At 41.2% G+C, this 23,134-nt stretch overlaps 1 protein-coding gene and 1 pseudogene across 1 annotated transcript in view; both read right to left on the bottom strand.

The window, feature by feature from the left end:
- Positions 1–571, bottom strand: part of NFKBIA (NFKB inhibitor alpha) — a 3,458-nt gene extending 2,887 nt beyond the window's left edge. Inside the window, exon 1 of the mRNA XM_006913473.2 lies at positions 220–571. Coding sequence (XP_006913535.1) covers positions 220–446 — 227 coding nt within the window. The 5' untranslated portion in view covers positions 447–571. The remainder of the gene's footprint in view (positions 1–219) is intronic.
- Positions 572–18,325: 17,754 nt separating this feature from the next.
- On the bottom strand, positions 18,326–18,867 carry LOC102896531 (annotated as a pseudogene).
- Positions 18,868–23,134: the final 4,267 nt, after the last annotated feature.

Raw genomic sequence — 23,134 nt, 5'->3', positions numbered from 1 at the left:
CCCGAACGGGGGGAGGAGGGGGGCGACGGCCGTGCGCGGCTGCAAGGCCGAGCTGCGGAACAGCGGCCCCGGGAACCGACCTGATCCCCTACCCCCCTGCAGCTTCACACAGTCTCGGGGTCGGTGCAAACACACCGGGTCCACAGCCGCATCGCAGGCCCCGAGACTCGAGCATCGGGCCCGGCACCCACCCCCGCCACCCTAGCCGGCGACACTTACGAGTCTCCGTCCTCGGTGAGCTGCTGCTTCCAGGGCTCGGCGCCCCGCGGCGCCTCCTGCGGCTCGAGGCGGATCTCCCGCAGCTCCTTCACCATCTGCTCGTACTCCTCGTCCTTCATGGAGTCCAGGCCGCTGTCGTGGCGGTCGTCCAGCAGCCGCTCCTTCTTGAGCGCGTCCCGGGGGCCCTCCATAGCCCAGTCCTGGGCGTGCTCGGCGGGCTGAAACATGGTGCGGTGACCGCTCAGGCGCTGCTCTCCAGATGTGCTCGGTCGCGGGCTGCGCGCTCGCTTCCTCGCTGTGTCACAGGCAGGAGGGACGGCCGGCTCGAACTGTTGTGGGCTCCGCAGCGCCGCCGCGGCGCCCTATAAACCGTGGCAGGGGATTTCTCAGGGGCGGGGTCAGGCCCGGGGAATTTCCAAGCCAGTCAGACCAGAAAAAGAGAACCAGCCGTCTTCTGCTAGGGGAAAAGAAATCTTAAACTCTGAGCCGGGGTTCATAGGAGAAACTCCCTGCGATGAGCCACTGGGGTCATGTACAGGGAACTTTTTGATGAACGCTGAGTGGCTGGAAAGTCCTCCCACCAAGGCCCCCTCCCCTGGTACTTCCCTGCAGTCTGCACTCAGTAATCTTGTCCCTCTGCAAGAAACCTTCTTTTTCTGGGGTTTCCCAGGATCGATTGGATTTGGGGTCTTTGGCTGCTGAGATTCCAAGGACGCAGACCTGCTGGGCGGTTCCTCGTTGGGGTTTGCCAACCTGCCGGTCCTTTGCGTTGTTTGATCTTTTGAAAACGCTAGTGGAAATGATGGCCCGGTGTGGGGATTCGTTTCCCCAAACTTCTCTCTGTGAGAATCCATACCAGACTGTTTGCAAGTGCAGGGACTCGTAGCACTCCCTCATGCTTCTCTCAGAAGTTGTGAAAGTTCTGGCGTTAAAAACCTAATTGCTTGGAGGACCCTCAAATTTCCTGGGAATTAACAATCCTGGTGACTGGGGGAGGGGTAAACACTCTGCTTCTGTATGCAGGAAAATGCTGAATGTGAACATGACTTTTCTCAAGTAGGGCAAAATTTTAATCTTTGTGGTAGAGGTTGTAGATACCTTGCAATAACAATAATTATTGAGGTCGTGTTCCCTGAATTGCATTGTGCTGCTGCAGAGAATGGATCTTGGGCCTACTTGAGCTGGGCGACTTTCCAGAAGACTTTGGAGAAGGAAGGAGGCTGAAGAATGGATTGAGTAATGCCCTACCCAAGATTGGGCCTTCAGTGATGGCTAAGAAAGTAACTGCTAGGCATACTGCAGGAGGCTCAAAGCAGTCCTAACATTGCCCCCATCCTGCCCCTCCTGGTTCTTTGCTTTCCTGCTCTGGGGGAGGGCAGCAGTTGGACTTATCCCTGCAATGTGTGCAGGAACTCCAGGCTCACCATCCTCTGGTCTCTCCGACAGAAATGGAATTTATGTTTTCCTCTGCAAACCCACCTCCTAGCCAGCAAGTCACGAAGTTAATCGATTTACTTCTAGAATTGGTCCAGGCAAAACAAAGCAACTTCTGCAGATTTAGCCCCAGGAGGCCTCTATAGTTCTGCAGAGATTTCTGACAATTGTTGCAGTCATCCTTAGCTTGACTGGCCTTTTACTTACCAACCTTCCTCCTCTTGAACCCCTCCCCCACACCAATATCTTAATGTAGGAAATACGGGTCAATCAAGGTGACACAAAAAATGAGGCGGGGTGGGGGGGGAGTAAAATTGAGAAAACCTTCAGGGTAGTAGTGATCAATGATTATATGCTAAAATGAAAACCTCCTAGAGATAGACTCCATTGTGTCTGCAGGCGTGTGATATACAAATACAGAAGTTTTGACGCAAGGTGGAACAGCAACTATAAATAGGAAATCTCAGTTCCAAGGTCTATCTCTAATTAACTGCATATTAATTGGAGGGATCAATTAACTTTGCTGTGGCATACCTGCTTTCGTAATAATAAGATTGAGTTGAATGCTATTTCGTTTTTTTCCCCAGCTTAAAAATTGTGTTACTTGGCTACAAATGCATGTATAGCTCTGCTTAAGAGTGACCATGTCTCTTGGAAATTCACAGTATAAATTTTTGGAAGGACTCCAACACTTTATGCAACACGTTCTCAGAACTAATCTTGTAAGATAGGTATTGTTCCTATTTTCCTGAAAAGAAACCAAAATGCAGAAAAATTTACCTAGGTACTCCATGCCCATTTATCTAATTTCTATCCTAGCATATCAATCATTTGGCCAAAGCAGTTGTATTGACACTTTTTGAAAATACATTTTGAAAATGAGACTGAATACCCTATAATCTGGAAGATACTCAAAGTATTTTCTACTCCAAATGGTTAGGAGGGTAGATGTTTCCCTATCTGGGGATATTCACGTCTATTAGAAAGTACAGAAATGTTGAACTGTAAATGCCCCACTAATAAAGGATGCCATAGAAGAGGACTTTTGGCTGCAGATTTAAAATAGTTATTAAAAAGAAAATCATGCATAAGGAAAAGTATCTCAGGAGTGTTTCTTTATACCTCCTTTAATGGCTTTATTTTCCTGATGGCCTTCAGGACCTGGTGATCTTTATTCTTGATTGTTTAGTGTGACACCTAGTGGTAAGAGTCAGGTCCAGTTTTTCTCTGATGTGGCAGGGCGCTTTTGGAAATTTTGGGAGGTGCTGAGACTTGATGACCTGTCCTTACGGTGGGGATTCCCCAAGGAGGTATCTTTTGTTTTTCTGCTACCTGGGAGACAGTTTTGAATAATGTGATCGAACAGGTTTTCTCTCTATCATATATAGCTCTGTACGGTTTAAATCAACAAACATTACAACTTGGGCAACACAGAACATACTTGGAAATCAGAAAACATGAGCAGAAGGGCCAGAAGAAGACAGCAAAACTGATTTTTGGTTTAGAAAGACATTTGTGGACTCTTGGACACTTAGAGTTCTCCCCACTGAATTGTCAAACGTTTTAGCTAATCTTGACCACTTTAAAGATGTTAAACCTTAGGTAACTAATTTTTAATGTCATTTGGCTTTTTTCTTTTTAATGCAAAAGGAAAAAGAACGAATAAGTTAACCTCAAAGCTGCTTTGTATGTCAGTGCCTCAATATAACCATAGGAATGACAGGTTGGCCAGTGATACTCCAGGGCTTCACTGTGGGCAAGAGCACTCCCGTGGGAAAAGGAGCACCAGCGTGGGACTTCACTGTTCTTCTTGAGTGGGAAATTCACAATGTGCACTGAAGTGCCCAGTGGCCTAGCAGTGTGGAGTTTTCCTATAAGTTCAGCCAAGGGTCCAACATATTTGGCTTTTCTTAACATCACAGGCAGGGTGTCCTGTGCCAGTTGCCCCAGCCAATTAAACTGAGGCTGTTTTAACGCCAGCCAATTGAACTCCCAAGAAAGGCTCCACATCTCAGTGCAGATAGGCTGGAAGAGAGAGAAGCCATGAGAGTCCTAAAGGCCAAGTGAGTCGGCACCCTGCTGATGGGCAGCCCCGCCCTGCAATCTGAATTTATATTCTGCTTCCAATGCCTGGCTCAGTTTTCATTCCTCCTGTAGTGGTTGGCAGCCACCTCCATCCATCCTCCACAAAACCTGGATCTCCTGAGCTCTGAATTTCTTCACAGACTAATAACTGTCAGGATTTTCTTTCATAGTGACCTGAAAATAAGACTGTAAAAGCCTTTATGTGTTTCTTTTCATCCTGCAATTTAATGGAGATCAAAGCTTTAAAGGGTATCAAACTCAAATACCTATCCATAAGGGCTGCGCAGGTTTCACAGATGAGTGAAGCTGGCCATGTGAGTCCAAGGGGGAATGGTGGCATCGTTAGCAGTCTAGACCTGAGAGAGCATGTCCCTCATACTCAGATCAGACAATTTTTGCCAAATGGCATTTTTAACTTAGTACTTTTTAAAAAAAATTCCATTGTAAAAGAAAAAAATTAGAAAATGGATTTTGATGTGAACATTTTCAAATTTAAAAATTTTGCGAAAACCAAATAACATGCATTTCTTATGGCTACATCAAGCCGACAGGCCCTGGGATTACAACCTGTTTTTCAGCCAATGTATGATGTTTTCCTGGTGCTTTGGGGAAGGGACCTGCTTTTAGCTCCCTTGGTGTCACGGGGTCTGTGCTCCTCCCTGTAACCAGAGGCTGGGGGTGGAGCATGTCCATCCAGGAAGTTTTTGGTATGCCCCTGACAGATAGGGTTGGAATCAGAAGCTCTAAGCCCTGAAAACAATTTTACCCCTCCCCCAAAGAACTGTTAAACACTACACTTTAAAAGAATAAAAAGTTCAACAAAATTATGGTTTTTCTTGCAAAGACTTTTTTTCTTTTAATTAAAATTCTCTCGGTAAACATCTCTTTGGGGGTGTTTCTGCTCTGTCAGTGTCTCAACCATATGCTTAGTCGGGTAACCTGCCCCCAGGGAAGGAGGAAACCTGCACGTGACAGCCTTGCACGTGTCAACTCCTAGCCAAAATTCCTGGCTCTCCTTTTCCACTGTTTGTTGGAAGTAACCAAGTAATACCTATAGGTGTGTAGATTGTTCATGTTCTGTTGTGTTTGGGGAGGAGTAGTTGGATCAGGAAGGGGTGTAGGCTTAACAGCACATCGCTTCCTCTTCATGTCAGTATATGTGCTCTTTTGTCTTGGGTATAAATTCATCCTGCGTTTAGTCAGGGTATAAGGTGACTTAGCACTGGAGCAGTTCTGCACAGAAGCCTGAAACTCAGCTGGATATGGTACATAAATGAGAGGAGGTCCCTGTTTGGGCACCATAATCAGGTGAGGGACTCATGATCCTTTTCAGCATCAGAGGCAAAATCCACCACCAGAAACTGTATGAGAATGTGGACGTTTCTTTTTTTTCTCTATGGCCTAAGGTCTGGGGAATGGTTTAGGACAAAGGTTAACAGAATCACAGCTGCTAAAATATTTGCTTCCGATTACAAATAGAGTAAAGATTTAGGAACCTTGATCCTTAGTCCTTTCTTGTGATCACTAAGATAATGTCTTTCTCAAACTTCTTTTTAGAGCCTCTGTTATCTGGAGTAGAGCCCCAGATTACTTGGAGACATATTAAAAATTGAAACGTCTGAGGCTATGCATGGGAGAGACCTATAAAAATATTGATTATGAAATTTATCCTTTGATCGATTTTTAAATAACAGAAGCAAATAGAGTAAGAAGGGTCACAAGCAGAAGCCATGAGAAGGGAGAAGGGGGAAATCGGCCTGGAACATTTTTCCCTTGTTACCAGTTCTCAGCTGTCAGAGTCCAGTCCTATGACTGTGACATATTCCCTCTGGATAAGTCACTCGTCTTGGCTCAGGAACGCTCATCATTTCCTATATCTGGGCTGTTTATAGGCTACAGTTTAGGGATTATTTTACCAAGAACATTTATATTTTCAGAAAGTGAGGTAGATTAATGCATCACCAAGTCTTTAAATGAAAAGGCAGAGGGGTGCCCCCTGCATTCACTGGCGGAAACTCAAGAGGCTAGGGGGAATGTGGCTGGGGCGACAGCATGGGTATGGCTGTTGGTAAGTAATCTGTATGAACATGATGAGAGCAGGGAAGCACAAATACAACCTAGTCAGCGTTGGCTCTGTGCCTCGAAGGGCTCAGATCCGACTCCAGGCGGCCAGAGCATCAGAGCAGGGCGGTAGAGGGAAAGATAATGAGTCACAGGAGAAAGAGGAGGCTGCATTCAGGGCAGGACCTGGAGTAAGGGGAGTTAGGTAAGGAGCAACAGTGGAATTTTCCCTTCACAAATGGCAGTCGACACCAGGATGAGCACCGTATGGATGTACTGTCTGTAGCGACATCTTCAGGCTGTCTGTGGAATAACTGTTCTTCGAGGAATCATGTTCTCTAAGGAATCATGTTCTCTAAGGAGGAGATTTTAGGAAAGGTGGGTTGAGAGTGTACAAAGAGAGTAGATATTTAGATGTGACTATAGTGCATCATTTATCACAGCCCCAGGGGAAAACTGTGAGCGGTCCCTCTCCTGAAATCCCCATAGCCGATCAGTTCATTCTGCTTTTGAAATGACTCCAGCCCATCCCTTTTCCATGTCCACCATCCCCCACCTTCGTGAAGGCCGTGTTTTACCATAGTAGCCTCTCAATTTGTTATGTATGTTTTTTGAATACTTGACACTTGATATGCTTTATTCTATTTAATCTTCACAACCATTTACTTAAGTGCTATCATTATCTGTTTTTAAGAAATATGAGGTTCAGAAAGGTTTAAGTCACTCAGAAGCCAGCATTCAAACCCATCACCCCATGCTGCCCTCCCACTGTTCTTCACCATACACTAAAACATTGTTTGACCGTTCCTGTTTAAAAATTTCTCAAAAGTATTGGCACACATTATGTTATATTATCTATAGTGTTAAAAATTCATTCATTTTTAAATGGAAACATTTGCACCTGGTTAAAAAATAGTTTAAAAATTCAAGTACGATTATCCAATTACATCTCCTTTCACTACCGTTTCTAACACACATTTTCACCATGTTATTTTTCTGTGACAAGACCTCAGGGCCTGCAGGACAGAGTCTGAATTCCTCTGGCAGCATTTAAAGCCCTTCAGAGTCAGACCTTTCCCAGCTAGGCCACTCCTAGTCTGCGTTATCTCCCCAGCAACGCTCTGCTCCAGCTGCTCTGGCCTTCACTGGGATATGTCCTCCCTGTCCAAGGACCAACTTCTTCCCACTTCCTTGCCAGCCTACCAACCCTTCCACGTTCCAAGAATCCTTCCCTGTCTTCCTCTCACTGGAGCGTGCCGCCCTCCTCTGAATCTAAGTCTTATGGTCTGTCTTGGGACATTGAGCCTGTGGTCACACATTGCCTTGCACTGCTTAGTTATTGCTCGTCTCCCCTTTTAACTCTAGTTAGGCATTAAGAATATGGGGTGGAGTGGGAACTGTTGGGCGGGGGAACATGGGTTTCTTTGTCCCCCTCATCCAGTCCACTGTTTACGTCGTAAGTATCCTCTTTTGACCTGATATAATTGTTCTTTGACTCTTCTCTGTTAATACCTCACTTTTCATTTAATCTGCTTTATTTCTGTTGATCTCACCTGGTCCAGCTTCTGACTTGGAGTGAGATGTTATCACTCTCATTTTCAAAGGAAGGAGCTATTGTGGAATAAAGGCTATTAGGAGTAAGCAGAGCCACTATAGAACCCGGCCCACCAGGGGATTGGAGCGCTCGTAAGGCGCGAAGAGATTATAGATAGACCTACATGGTGCCCCCTTCTCTTCTTTCCTTTTCCACTGCCGCCCAGTAACATCTAGTGTGGGACCCAGTTTAAGCAGGAAGACTCTGCCTTCTGAAAACCTCAGTGTGAGATAATTGAGGTCCTTGGAGGCTTGCAGCTCCCCAGGATGAGAGGTCAAAAGGAAATTGGGGCAGAAGCTCTAGTTTAGAGACATTAGATGAACATTTGCCTAGAATATCCCCTGTGTCAAAAATCCTTTGGGGACATAGGATGAGAGGAAGGAGGCTGAATTGGTCTATTTGGTTAAGAGGTTGCCTGGCAGGGTGATGGATCATCAGAACTCCCACCAGTGGACTGCTGGGCTGAAGCCCATGGACACGAGACTGGCTGGATCTGGCAGAGGCACAGCTGCTATGACCCAGCAGCTGCCCTTTTAGGTGATTTTTGATGACTTTCAGGAGCAGCAGCATTTCCAACACAAAATATCATCACTCAAGAGTATGACCTAGTTTAACAAAGCACACACAAACTAACCTATCAGTATTTAAAATGAAAAGCCATTGATGTGCCAAGAATGATATACGGTTTGTAGTCTATCCGACTCAGGCAACATCTAGAGCAATTTATTTCTCAGATAAGTTCCTCTTAAAGAGGAAATCCTGGGAAGGAGTTTATCATCCACATCTTGGACCCTGATCACAGAGAACTTCATTCAAATAACATCGTATGTGAACATACATTAAATTGTTTTTATAAAAGTAGCACAGGGACCTATTAGACATATTAGATGTCAGGCATCTTGGCAACTTTCCATTGTTGAAGTCTTTGCCTTCTCACTTCAAGTCGTATTCTCATTTCAGGTCTAGCGATTTGTCAGGCCAACTCTGGGTGATTCATATTGGCAACAGCAGGATTGAAAATTAACATAGATGTGCATGAGAGGGTTGCTGTCTGTAGGGTGTCGAAATGAGGCTAAAAATAGGTGGGGGTTCCTGGGGCAGCCTCCTTCGTGGCCACAGGCACCACAAAAGGAAAACTCAATGGGGGAAATCTGCCCACAAGAGAGGACAAAAGCCCCAACCTTTGTCATCCCTTTTGCCCTGCAGAGAAAGCTCAAGGTGACAATGAACTTGGTGTTTTCAAAATGTCACAGCTCCTACAGACAGGCTCTCATGTCTTCCCACCCCCAGACCTGTGATCAGAGGCTTTCCCCCTGGGTCAATGCATTTTTCTTAGTTCCTGCTCCAGGATCAAGCACAGATGTCTGTCTCTAAATATCTATAGCTATGTTTAGTCAAAGGACTGAATGAGATAAAGGAAATATGAGATATTGACACACATGGGCAATATGAAAAAAGGGATCTTTAAAAGAGAAGAGTATATATAAAGAAAAAATAAACATTAATTTGTCAAGCAGTTTTTAAGCATTTATTTTGTGCCAGGTACTAAGAAAATAAAATGGGCCTGCTCTCGAGGAGCTTATAGGCTGGTGAGGAGATAATTAAGCAAATGAGTGATTCTAGTAAGGAATAATAAGAGCTATGGTTGCGGTAAGAACAAAGTGCTCAGGGAACATGGAACAGGGGAAGCTCAGTCAGACCGGGAGGGTTGGTCAAGGACAGCTTTTAAGGGCCAAGTAATCAGAAAGGGGGAAAGGACAGGACAAGTGAAGGTCAAGTCTGTGGTAAAGTACAGAAGTATGAAACAAGCAGTTGCACATGGCTTGGTGTATGGTAGAGGGAGATGAGAGTGTTAGGAGGGAGTTGGTGCATGGTCATGTGACGGAGCAGAGAAGCTGGAACAGCATTCTGAAAGCCAGAGAGCCACTGAGGTACTTTACATGGCAGCTGTCATCAGCGTGTGTTTTGGATGACAGTATGGCAAATAGACTGGAGTGGGTTAGGCATGAAGCTGGTGACTAGTTAAAGGCAGTGACTGAAGAGTGAAGGAGAGATGGGTAAAGAAGGATCCTAGAACAAGGATCTGCAGGTCTTGGAGACTGATTGGATGAAGGAGAGAGAGAAGCATCTGAGAACTCTGTTTCTGACTTGGGCTACTTAGTGGGAAAATAAGGGGAAGAGTGGGTTGGGGGAAAGAGGATGAGTTTTTTTCTTAGACATCTTAATTTTAGGGGCCTGGACAGGTGGTTTCATGTGGGAAGTTCTAAGAGAATGAAATACTTGGAAGTCATCAGCTTACTTGAGAAATAGTTAAAGTCAGGGTGTGGACACCACCCAGGAATTGTATGTAGAGTTCCAAGAATGAAGACGGGAACATCAGCATTTAAGAAATGAGCTGAGGCTAAGAAATCAACAAAGGAAACTGAGAATATCCAAGAGATGGGAGGGAAACCAGAAAAGACGGCTGCCCCAGAAGCTGAAAAAGGTCAGAAGTTCCAGAATATGGTCATTGTAAAAGTGTCAAGTGTGGCAAGAGTGTGTGTCTGAGTGAATTGCTCACTAATTCAGGCTAACTCTAGAAGAAAAAGGCCAAGCTGAAAGAAAGTTTTACTTAGGATGTGATGTTTAATTACTTGCAAATATACAATAAAAAAAAAAAACCCTTAAGGAAAGGGTTTCTTAAGGGCTGTGATTGAAAGATTTACCATTAGTGCATTAAAAGCATATGATAAAAATTTAGCATCTCTTTCACTTTGTAAGTACAGATGGAGGAAGATGAAGTTAAGGGATGTACCGAAGGTCACACAGTTAAAAAGATCAGGACTAGAATCCAGATCTCTAGATAAATAGCCCACTGTTCTTTCCTCTATCAGTGGCTGGTTCTTAAACTTCAGCTAGCATTAGAGTCACTTGGAGGGCTTATTAAATTTTAATTAAAATTTAAAAAAAAATTTCGATTACAGTTGACATTCAATATTAAATTAGTTTCAGCTGTACAGTATAGTAGTTAGATATTTATATAACTTACAAAGTGATCACTCTGTTAAGTCTAGTACCCATCTGACACCATACATAGTTATTACAATATCATTGACTATATTCCCTATGCTGTACTTTACATGCCCATGACCATTTTGTAACTGCCATTTTGTATTTCTTTTTAGATTTCTTTCTGTGGATGTCTCTCACTCCTCCATGTTTCCATTTTGTACTTCTTAATCCCTTCCCCTTTTGTACCTAGCCCCCGAACCCCCTCCCATTCTGGCAACCATCAGTTTGTTATCTGTGAGTTTGTTTCTGTTTTGTTCGTGCATTTCGTTTTATAGATTCCACTTACAAGAGAAGTCATATGGTCTGAATTATTTCACTTAGCATAATACCCTCTATGTCCATCCATGTTGTCACAAATGGTTACGATTTCATTCTTTTATGGCTGAATAATCGTCCATCGTATATATGTACCACCTATTTATCCATTCATCTTTTGATTGGAGCATTTAAAGCATTTACACTTAAAGTCATTATTGATAGGTATGTAGTTATTGCCATTTTATTATTTACTGATTATTATTTTTTTTAGTTCTGTTCCTTTCTTTTGCTCTCTTCTGTATTTTGATGACTTTCTGTAGTGTTGTGTTTAGGTTCCTTTCTCTTCTTGTATCTCTCATGTAGATTTTTGGTTTGTGGTTACCACATGCTTCATATATACCAAGCCATGTTTATAACAGTCTATTTTAAGTTGATAGTCACTTAAGTCAAAACACATTCTAAAAGTACTACCATTTTTATTCACTCCCTCCACATATATGTTTTTGTCATTATTTTTTACTTCGGGTGTAAGTTTGTATATATCCTTTACTGTTATAATCCTTTACTGTTATGATCTTCCTACTTTTGCCTTTCATCCTTTGTATTAGCTTTAGTGTTGGTTGATCCGCTGCTTTTATTATGTGTTTGACTTTGTCAGTGAGAATCTTTCTTCTTTGTGAAATTTTCTTATTCATATATATATATTTTTTTCTTCTTAAAGGAGTCACCTTAACTTTTCTCGTAATACTGGTTTGGTGGTGGTGAACTCCTTCAGTTTTTTCTTGTCTGGGAAGCTCTTTATCTGTCCTTCGAGTCTTAATGATAGCCTTGCTGGGTAAAGTAATCTTGATTTTAGATCCTTGCTTTTCATCATTTTGAATATTTCATGCCAACCCCTTCTGGCCTGCAAAATTTCTGTTGAGAAATCAGCTGACAGCCACGGGAGCGCCCTTGTAAGAAACTACTTTCTCTTGATGCTTTTAAGATGCTCTCTTTGTTTGTAACTTTTGGCATTTGAATTATGATGTGTGTTGGTGTAGGCCCTTTTGTGTTCATCTTGTTGAGGACTCTCTGTGCTTTCTAGACTTGTGTTTCTATTTTCTTTGCCAAGTTAGGGAAGTTTTCAGTCATTATTTCTTCAAATAGGTTTTCAATTCCTTGCTCTCTCTTCTCCTTCTGGTACCTCTATGTTACGAGTGTTGGTACACTTGATCTTATCCCAGAGGTTCCTAAACTATCCTCATTTTAAAAATTCTTATATCTTTTTGCTGCTCCAGTTGCGTGTCTGCCAAATCGCTTATTTCAGCCTCTGCTTCATCTAATCTGCTGTTGATTCCCTCTAATGTATTATTTTGTTTGTTTTGTTGTTCTTTTGTTTTTTTTTCTTTTCTCTAATGTATTTTTCATTTCAGTTATTGTATTCTTTGTTGCTGACTGGTTCTTTTATGATTTCTATCATTGTGTACATTCTCACTGAGTTCATCTATTCTTCCCCTAAGTTCACTGAGCATCCTTATAACCAGTGTTTTGAACTCTATATCTGGTTGATGGCTTGTCTCCATTTTGTTTAGTTCTTTTTCTGGAGTTTTGTCCTGTTCTTTCATTTGGGACATGTTTTTTTTATCTCCTCAGTTTGGCTGCCTCCCTGTGTTTATTTCTATGTATTAGGTAGATCTGCTATGTCTCTCTATCTTGGCAGAGTGGCCTTATGTAGTAGGTGTCCTATGGGGTCCAGAGATGCAGTCTTCCTGTTCACCTGATTTGGATGCTCTACTGTTGTAGTTGAACTTTGATTATTGTTGGCACATCAGTGGGTGGGATTGACCTCCAGGCTGACTGGCTGTCAAGACTGGCCATGACAACAGTAAACAAGCTGTTGTTCGAGGGCTGACCCCATAGGGTGGATTGGCTTTAGTGGATTTCTGGTGCCTGCCGAGTCCACCTTTTGGGTGTGTCATTTGTAGTGCTAATTGGATGGTGCTCTGGTATGGTTTGAAGCTGGCCACCAGGTATGTTGGTTCTGCAGCCTGTGGGGAGGGGCTCTGGTGGAGGCCAAAGTCAGCTGTTGCCTGTGTTCAGCCTGGGGTCACTCGGTAGGAGCTACAAAGTTACCTGTGGTTAGTAGCTGCTTGTGCTGGGCTTGGAAGCACCTGGGAGAGGTTATGCTATGAACCAAGGCCGGCTGCCACTAGTGCTGGGCTTGGGGCTACTTAGCAAGAGGTTCAGGGAACGCTGAGGCCAGCTGCTGCTGCTTTGGGGTTTGTGGACCTTTGAGAGATTTTAGAAATGTTCTCAGGGCAGGTCCAGGCGGACCACTTGTGTGGATTAGCCTCTGAAAAATGTTCCTTCTAGCCTGGTGCCTGAGTTAGGTGGGGCAAGGTCTTGGGGAATCAGCAGGGTGGGGTGGGAGCAGTGTTAGGTTGATGGAGACTCAGATTTGGTGCCTGCCTGCACCTGCAGGCTGTGTTGGGGGAGGGCTCAATAAGGGAATAATGGTGCCTATCAGCACCAGAGAGAGCTGCCCCTGCAGCCCTTGCCTTAAAGCCAGACAATTCAGTTCCTCCCTGTATGTCCCTGGTGCTTTTTGAGCTGCTGTCCCTCCTCTGGAGTTTTGGATGAGCCTTTGTGAGTAGTCTGTGCACAAGCCCTTTAAGAGGATGCCCACGTCTACAGCAGCCTTCCATCTCACCTAGACAGAATCTCTGCTGATTTTCACAGCCAGATGCTATGGGGACTCTTCAGCACTAGTGCTCTGGGCTGTTGAGCCTGGTGTGGGCTGAGACCCTTTGCTCCTCGGGGGGGACCTCTGCATATGAGATATTGTTCCTGATTTTTAACTGCCACACATGGGTTTGGGACCAGCCTGTTTGGCTTCTCTGCTCCTCCTGCCAGTCTTGATGTAGCTTCTTTACATCCTTAGTTATAAGACTTCTATTCATCTAGTCTTTAGGTGGTTCTTAAGAGTATTTGTTCTATAATTTAGTTGTAATTTTGATGTCATGGGAAGAGGTGAGTACAGCATTTACCACCATCTTGACCAAGAGTCTTAGAGTTACCTGGAGGGCTTTTAAAACATGCTTTGCTAAGCCCCACCCCCAGAGATTTTAATTCAGTATGTCTGGGGTGGGGCTTGAGGATGTATTTCTTATAAATTCCAAATTCTCTATTGCTTCTGGCCAGGGACCTCACTTTGAGAACCACTATTCTATGTGCTTCTTTATCTCTAACACTTAAAAGTACTTGAGGGTTCTAGAAAGCAGCTGGGTTTCCCAGTTTGAGTAATCATTCTCTAAGAAACCCTCCTTATAATATTAATTTGCTTAGAAGTAATATATTCTTTATGTAAATTGGAGTGTACTTGTGGAAAGTATGAATAAGGAATTGAAGTTTATGCATTCAAAACTGTTTTGAACACTTGCACTGTTGTAGACACTCTTCTAGGCACTGGAGATACAGTCAAAAACTCTGCCTTCAGAGAGCTTATCTTGTGCAGGAGACGCAAAGATACTAAATAGGAAAATATATGTTAGAGTGCCACAGAGAAAAATAAATCAGGGAAAAGGGATAGAAATGTCAGGGCAGGAGGACATTTTGAAATTTTAAGTAGATTGACTGGAAAGATAGAAATGCGATACTGAAGAAAAGATCTGAAGGAAGGAAGAGAATGAGCTCTCCGAACATCTAGGGGAAGAAGAGTCAGGGTGGTGTTCAGTTAGTGCAAAGGCCCTGAGGTGGGAGCACTCTTTGAGCAACAGCAGGGAGTCAGGGTGGGTGAAGTAGGGTGAATCAGAGGAAGAGTATTAGGAAATGAAGTCGGACAACAGATAACGCTCGGATCTTAGGAATTGGTTTTTAACAACATTCAGGAAATTCTTTCATAAAATATCGCTTTGTTTCTTTTGTACTGATTTGTACTGTTTTCGTTAGAGGAAACATTAGGTCCAAACTTGAGCTATGGATCTCCCAGTACTGAAGGGTTACAGCAGTTTCCTCCACCAAGTGGCTAATGAGTTTGTTCAGCAGCTAGCTTCCCCAAACAATTGAATACAGACCAGTTTGGAGAGACAGATATACAGGGAAATGTGTTTCTTTGGCCACCTTTTACACGTATATGTGATTTACTCCATCCCCCATTCTGACCTCTTCACTAAATTCTGAGATAATTGCTCTGGCAATGTCTGCCAAAAAATTTTTTTTTTAACAGAATTACATTGTCTGCACTTCTGGGAAAAACTGACCCCACCTATATGAGTCGTAGGGTGGGCTGGGCTGGGCTGGGCGGTGGCTCAGACCTTCAGTTTGACAGCCTACATTCTTTTTATGGTCAAGCCTTTTCTGGCCCACCCATAACCACCTGTACTGGGGGAAAAAGATAGTAACACATTAAAAGATAGGATAGGATGTTTTGTCTTTCTGGAAGATTACTGAATTTATATTCAAACATATAGAAATCTTTAAAGTAATAGTCACCACAATGAAAGACAAACTGCTAGGCTTCTAAGGAAGTTTTGCATTTTCTTATATTCTCACATAAACAATACGACCTGGGATAGAATTGGGCGTATGGCACAGTGAAGTCCTTGACTGTTTGTTGTCTGTGGACCCTGGATTAGGTCCTGCATAGAAACATAGGACGGAAAAGATGCAGTTCTGAGCTCTAAGATTATGTTGTAGACCTCTGAGAAGGTAGGGATATTTATAAAGATTAATGTTTTCACATTGGTACATGGGAAATATTTTCTAGCAGAACAAAAGAGATTTCTAAGCTTCCCTCAAAATTTGGTTTTGAGTCTTCAGAGGCTACATTTGTTTCCTTGAACAGAATATAGTTTTGAGCCATATTGGCAAATTATCAAGTTATCTGTGGGTAAAAATTACAAGGTAGTAGATATAAAAACTCATGAGTTTTCATTGATGACTTTTCTTTCCAGACTTGAATTGGCTCTTAGTGGCTCACCCAGAGTAGAAGGTGACTTTCTGTAGGTGAAGTTTCCCCCCTACCTGGAACAGGCCCTCTGTCCCATCCAGAAAAATACACTGCATATGGGCTGCTAGGATCTGAGGGCTCTTTGGGCAGTGACAATTTTTTCTTGATCCCTAGAATCTTAGATGGTAGGGGCTGAAGTGACCTTTAAGGTCATTTAGTCCAACTATTCCTTTTATGCTTAAAGCATGTCTCAATATCCTTACCAAGTGGTCTAGCAACTTGGGTAAAACCCCTCTGGTGTTTGCACGTGGGAAGAGTATTAGATGAGAAAGGAGACCCCGATTCCATTTACTCAGGAGGGCCTTTGTGCAAGAGGTAAGTTTTGATGTGGATAATCTGTTCAGTTAGAATGTAATTCAGTCCAGTTAAAAGAGAGGAAAAGGAAACTTGGCTAATTCCTCTTTTCTTTTGCCAAGTGAAACAATATTGTGGATGGAGACTCAAAAACATCTTTTTGGAAAATAGCTAAACGGCAAGCACCTTACACTCCTATTTCCCTCCTAATGAAAAACAATCCCAAATGCCAGACTACAAAAGCGAAATACCTAATAGTGCCCCCCGCCCCGCAGCAAACCATCATTCATTGTCTCTACCAACAAAAACACATTTTACTGTCCAGTCTTTACATGAATCACTCTGTGAAAATGGTAGCAAATGTAATAACTCCAGACAGCTACAATTATCTAAATGTTTCCTTATTAGCCATTTGAATGGCTAAAGCCTTATAATCAAATTATAGTGAGTGCTAATTGAAATCTAATCTGTGTAATTAGGTATCAGAATTTGATTCCAATATTGTTAAATTACAGACAAGGCCCATCAAGTTACACTAAAAATGTTATAAGCTCAGTGGCAAAGGAGATGGATTCTTTCAATAAACATAGATCAGACCGAACAGGTTTGTACAGTGTCACTGCCACCTACTGGACTTAGTAGAACTGCAGAGACTATGTTTCCTTGGATGTGGGGCACAGCTGTTTTCCTAACCCAAGAAGTTTCTTGACAAGCAAGAGAAACTGCTCAAATTTGTAATTCTCTGGTTGAACATAATTAGCGGAGAGTATTAATATTTATCGTTTCTGGAAGAAGAAGCCAAGTAGATTGCATCTGGGAGGGCATATGTTGGCAAAAGCTAGAGGTGAAGTGAGATGGATTCGGTGGGACCAGATAATGGAGTGCCGGCTCAGTGAATGGTTAGAGAAATGAGCCCGAAAACTCCCCATGGCCCAGGTGACTTCCTTCCTCCTCTAGTCTCGGCTGGTGGAAGATTCACTCTTTATAACCCCTAGAATAAATAACATTTATTGAATCTCTAATATGATATGAACACAGTCTCAAAATCCTGTTGGGTAATAGAAGTATAAAATGCATCCCTTCCTCAGGTAGTTTGTTATCGGTTCTGTGGAGAGATTAGAGAAAAATACAATACCTTTTACCAGCAGTTAAGGACTGACTTTTGTCATATTGTAGTCTCCTGAGAAAGAATGCTTGGGATGTAAATTGTGTGAGGCTTTGCAGTCATGACGTTGCTTTTATTCTAAAATCATACTTGAGATAGTTTGGCTAGATTAAGTATAATTTTCTCTCACCTGTTGAATGCATAAGGAACCTTGACTGTAAAATATATGTCCCTGGAATGTGAAAGGTAGTAGAGAGATGGCAAGTTAAATTTGTTGCTTGATATAACTACATAGAAACTTGAGATCTACATATCTGCATTCTGAATTTGGCCTAAATTAGCCCTGATTTTTTTTTTAATTTTATTGTAAAATACATATAATATAAAAATTGCTATCTTAACCATGTTTAAGTACACGGTTTAGTGTTATTAATTACATTCTTATAGTTGAGCAACCATCACCACCATCCATCTCCAGAACTCTTTTTGTCTTGCAAAACAAACTCTGCACCCTTTAAATAATAACTCCCCATTTCCCCCTGTCCCCAGGCCCCATATCAGATAAATGGAATCATACAGATATATCTTTGAGATCCTGTTTACAATTCTTTTGGATATATACGCAGAAGTGGAATTACTGGATCACACGCTAAATCTATATTTAATTTTTCGAGGAACCATGATACCATTTTCCACAGTGACTGTATCATTATACACTTACACCAGCAGTGCACAAGGGTTCCAATTTCTCTATACCCTCGCCAACATTTGTTATTTAGGATTTTCTGATAGTAGCAATCCTAATGGATATGAAGTGATATCTCATTGTGGTTTTGATTTGCATTTCCCTAATGATCAGTGATGTTGAGCATTTTTTTTCAAGTGCTTATTGGCCATTCGAATATCATCTTTGAAGAAATAGCTACTCAAGTCTTTTGCCCATTTTTGAATCAAGTTATTTGTTTTTTGTTTAGTTTTGGGCATTCTGTATATATTATGCATATTAATCCCTTACCAGATATGTGATTCGCATGGGTTGCCTTTTCACTCTGTTCAAACTGTCCTTTTTTGTGGGGGGTTGGGGTTGTTACCAATTGCTCTATTTGAAGGAATGATACAAACGAAAGGATTTAAGTAGATATTTTGGTGAAATCTTTAGAAAAGGTAAAGGTAACTTCAACACGCTTGTACTGGTTTGGTGACCAGGGGAGTCACCCCTGTGGCTATGGGAGGCCAGCTAAGACTTGTCATTATCATTGGCTCCCTGGGTGTGTTTGTCAAAGAGATACTCTGGCATGCCAAGTTTTCCAGCCCCCATCTTATACAAGCTACTTTTGAAGTCCCTCAATTCTTTGATGTACTTCACCTGCTCATTCAGGTAATGAGTCTTAATGAAGTCACACAAGTATATGTTGCTTTTGTCAGTGGCCAGTTTGTGCAGTTCCAGTAGTGACTGATTCATGCTTTCTAAGTGTAATGCACACTCCACTGCATTCAGCCTATTCTCCCAGTCCTCGCAATCTGGTTTCTTAATATTCTGAAGGAAGACTCAGTCACCTCGTTGTTCCTGCAGCTTCAGTTTCTCAGCAAGTTCCCTCTCCTCTTGAGATTCGTGAAGAAAATATTTGGCAAAGTTCTTCAAAGCCACATCACTGCAGTTAAAGTCATAAGACGTGGACAGGTAGACTCAGGAGGTGTATGCTTCAGCTTGATCTGCTGGGTGATGGTGGCTTCTGAGTTCTTGTGGTAGTTCTGGCCCACCAATGAGGAGGGGCGCAGTAGTCATGGTGGTGGTTAGGGAGAGGTGGCATTGGCTGCCCAGTGCTGGAGCAGAGTGGGGGCTTTGGGTGGTCTGAGAGCACTGTGAGGGGTGGCAGAGGGATGGTTCTGTGTGGCCAGCAGGGCTGGAGGATTAGTGCCTCTTTCCTCCAAGCACTGTTGAAGCAGGAAAGTGTGGCAACTCAGGAAAGACTGTTGGAGGTGTCCTTTGATGTAGAAAAGTTTCTAATTTTCATTCACTCTAACTTGTCTAGTTTTTCTTTTGTTGCCAGTGCTTTTGGTGTCATAGCCAAGAAATTGTGGTTAAATCAATGTCGTGTAGCTTTCGCTCTGTTTTCTTCTAAGAGTTTAATATTGTAGGTCTCATAGTTAGGTCTGTGATCTATTTCAACTTAATTTTTGTATATGGTGTTAGGTAAGAGTCCAACTTCATTCTTTTGTATGTGGATATGCAGTTTTCCCAGTGCCATTTGTTGAAAAGACTGTCCTTTCTCCTGTTGAATGGTCTTCACACCTTTGCAGAAAATCAGTTGACCATCATGAGTATGTGAGTTTATTTCCCGGCTCTCTATTCTATTCCATGGGTCTATGTCTATTTTTATGCCAGTGCTGTTTTGATTACTGTAACTTTGTAGTACTAAAATCGGGAAGTATGAGACCTCTAACTTTGTTCTTTATAAAGATCATTTTGGCTATTCTGGGTTCCTTGAGATATATGAATTTTAGGATTTTTTTTTCTATTTCTGCAAAAAATGTCTTTGGGATTTTAATAGGGATTGCATTGAATCTATATATCATTTTGGGTAGTATGGGCATTTAAAAATATTAAGTCTTCTAATCTGTGAACGTAGGATGTGTTTCCATTTATATATACGGCTTCTTTAATTTCTTTCAGCAGTGTTGTTTTTTCATTCTATAAGTCTTTTACCCCCTTAGGAAAGTTAATTCCTAAGTATTCTTTCCGATGCAATTGTAAGTAAGACAGTTTTTAAAATTTCCATTTGAAGAGGAAATTTGAGGAATTTCATTAAAACTAATCAGCTTCTGTAAATATGCTTGCTTTCTGCAAATAAGCTTACTGCATGCAAAAGCTCCTGCAAAAGCTCCCTTGCACTTTGCTCGACTTCCAGATGTAACTATGTGTGCCTTTGCTCCACAAATGTAACTATTTGTACCCTAGCAGCTCCAGTTTTCTGTAACAATTTGTATCTGTCAGCAACCCTTGACAACTCCCAGCCTTACCAATGTTACTCGTTGTAGTCTCCATAGCAACCCCCATCATTTGTAAAGGTTTGAGTTCAAACTGACCAAATAGCTTGTGTAAAATTCTGGTATATAAGCAATATTTCAACTGAGCCCACTGTCCAGATCTTCAGAGCACTAGCTCGTCTGGGACCGCGCGTAATAAATTTGAATTCTCCTTCTCTCCCAGTTACTGCTTGGTTTTTCGTTGGATTGGGTTTTGGAGCTTTTGGGATATTTTTCCACAACACGTTCAGTTTGTTTATTATCAGTGTATAGAAATGAAACCGACCTTTCTGCGTTGACTTTGTATTCTGCTACTTTGCTGAATTCATTTATTCTAACAGTTTTTGCGTGGAGTTTTTTAGGTTTTCTATGTATAAGATCATATTATCTGGGAACAGATAATTCTACTTTTTCCTCTCGAATATGGATGCCATTTATTTACCTACCTACCTACTTTATTTACCTATCTACCTGTTCTGGCTAGGATTTCTAGTATTATGTTGAATAGAAATGATGACAGCAGTCATCATTGCCTTGTTCCTTAGAGGAAAATCTTTCAGGCTTTCATCATCGAGAATAATATGCTCTGGATTTTTCATATGCGGCTTTTATTATATTGAGTTTCCTTCTATTCCTAGTTGTTAAATGATTTTTATTATGAAAGGGTGTTGAATTTGTCAAATGCTTTTTCTGTATCAATTGAAATGATCATAAAAGGTTTTTTCCTTCATTCTGTTCATGGTGTATTATATTGATTGATTTTCATCTGTTGAACCCTTCTTGCATTCCAAGAACAGATCCCACTTGGTCATAATGTATAATCCTTTTAATAGGCTGCTGAATTAAATTTGTTAGTATTTTGTTGATTTTTGCATTAATGTTCATAAGAAATATTGGTCTGTAGTTTTCTCGTGGTGTCTTTTGTCTGGCCTTGGTATCAGAGTAATGCTAGTCTCATAGAATGAGTTTGGAAGTATTCCTACCTCTCCAATTTTCTGAAAGTTTGAGAAGGATTGTTGGTATTAGTTCTTTTTGAAATATTTGGTAGAATTCACCACTGAGCCATTAGGGCTTTTATTTGTTGGGAGGTTTTTGATTACTGATTCAATCTCCTTACTAGTTATAGGTCTATTCAGATTTTCTATTTTTTATGATTTAGACTTGGTTTTGTGTTTCTGGGAATTTGTACATTTCATCTAGTTTATCTAATTTTTTGGCATACAATTGTACTCTCATAATCCTTTTTTTTTTTCTTAGTAATGTCCCCACTTTCATTTATTTTAGTAATTTGCGTTTTTTCTAACTTTTCCTAGGCAATCTAGCATAAGGTTCGTCTTTTCAAAGAACTGGCTTTTGGTTTCATTGATTTTCTTTATTGGTTTTCTATCCTCTATTACATTTATCTCTGCTCTAATCTTTATTATTTCCCTCCTTCTGCTAGCTTTGATTTTGTTTCTTCTTTTTCTAGTTTTTTAAGTTGTAAAGTTAGGTTGCTGATTTGAGATCTTTCTTATTTTTGAATTTAAGTGTTTATAATTTTAAGTTTCCCTCTAACCACTGCTTTTGCTGTGTCCCATAAATTTTTGTATGTTATATTTCTGCTTTCATTAGTTTTTAAGTATTTTTTAATGTCTCTTGTGATTTCTTCTTTGATTCATTGGTTACTTAAGAGTGTGTTGTTTAATTTCCACAACTTATTAATTTTCCAGTTTTCCTTCTGTTATTTCTAACTTTATCTTGTAGTTGGAGATGTTTTTTTGCTTTTGCTGTGTCCCATAAATTTTTGTATGTTATATTTCTGCTTTCATTAGTTTTTAAGTTTTTTTTAATGTCTCTTGTGATTTCTTCTTTGATTCATTGGTTACTCAAGAGTGTGTTGTTTAATTTCCACAACTTATTAATTTTCCAGTTTTCCTTCTGTTATTTCTAATTTTATCTTGTAGTTGGAGATGTTTTTTTTTTATAATATCTATTTTTTAAAATCTATCGAGACTTAATTTGTGGCATAACGTATGGTTTATTCCTGGAGAATGTCCCATGTATGCTGAGAAGAATGTGTATTGTTTTTGCTTGGTAGAGTTGTTCTGTATATGTCAGTTAGATCTATTCAGTTTACTGTGTTGTTCAAGTCCTCACCTCAATTTTGTTTGTTCTATCCATTATTGAGAGTGGGGTATTGAAGTCTCCAACTATCACTGTGGAACTATCTATTTTCTCCTTAAATTTCTGTCAGTTTTTGCTTCATATAGTTTGCTGGTCTGTGTTATTAGGTACATAACTTTATAATTGTTTTATCCTCTTTATTAAACCATTTATTAATATCCAATGTCCTTCTTTGACACTTGCAAACTTTTTTTGATTCAAAGCTTATTTTTTTTCTGATATTTGTATAGCCACCTCTGCTATCTTTTGGTTACTATTTGCATGGAATGTATTTTTCCATGCTTTCACTTTCAACCTATTTGTGTCTTTGGATCTAAAGTGAGTCTCTTGTAGACAGCATATAGATGGATCATTATTAAAAATCCATTCCGTCAATCTATGTCTTTTGATTAGAGAATTTAATCTATTTACATTTAAAGGAATAACTCCTAAAAAAGGGACTTCTGTCATTTTTGCTATTTGTTTTGTTTATACCTTGTAGCTTTTTCGGTCCTTCATTTCCTGCATTGCTGTCTTCTGTGTTTGAGATGATTTTTTTTTTTTTTGTAGCATCGCTCTCCAATCTTTTTGGCACCAGAGAATCTAATGCCTGATGATCTGAGGTGGAGCTGAGCTGGTGATGCTAGGCTAGGCTAGCACTGGGGAGCTACTGCAAATACAGGTGAAGCTTCACTCATTTGCCTGCTGCTCACCTCCTGCTGTGCAGCCCAGTTCCTAACATGCCATGGATCAGTACTGGTTCGTGGACCGGGGATTGGGGACCCCTGTAGCAAAGCATCTTAATTCCCTTCTGATTCATTTTGTGTATATTCTAGAACTATTTTCTCTATGGTTACCATGGGGGCTACATTTAACA

The sequence above is a fragment of the Pteropus alecto genome, unplaced genomic scaffold, assembly GCF_000325575.1.
Source record: "Pteropus alecto unplaced genomic scaffold, ASM32557v1 scaffold104, whole genome shotgun sequence".
Classification (NCBI taxonomy): Eukaryota; Metazoa; Chordata; class Mammalia; order Chiroptera; family Pteropodidae; genus Pteropus; species Pteropus alecto.
This window is presented reverse-complemented; position numbering and strand designations above follow the sequence as displayed.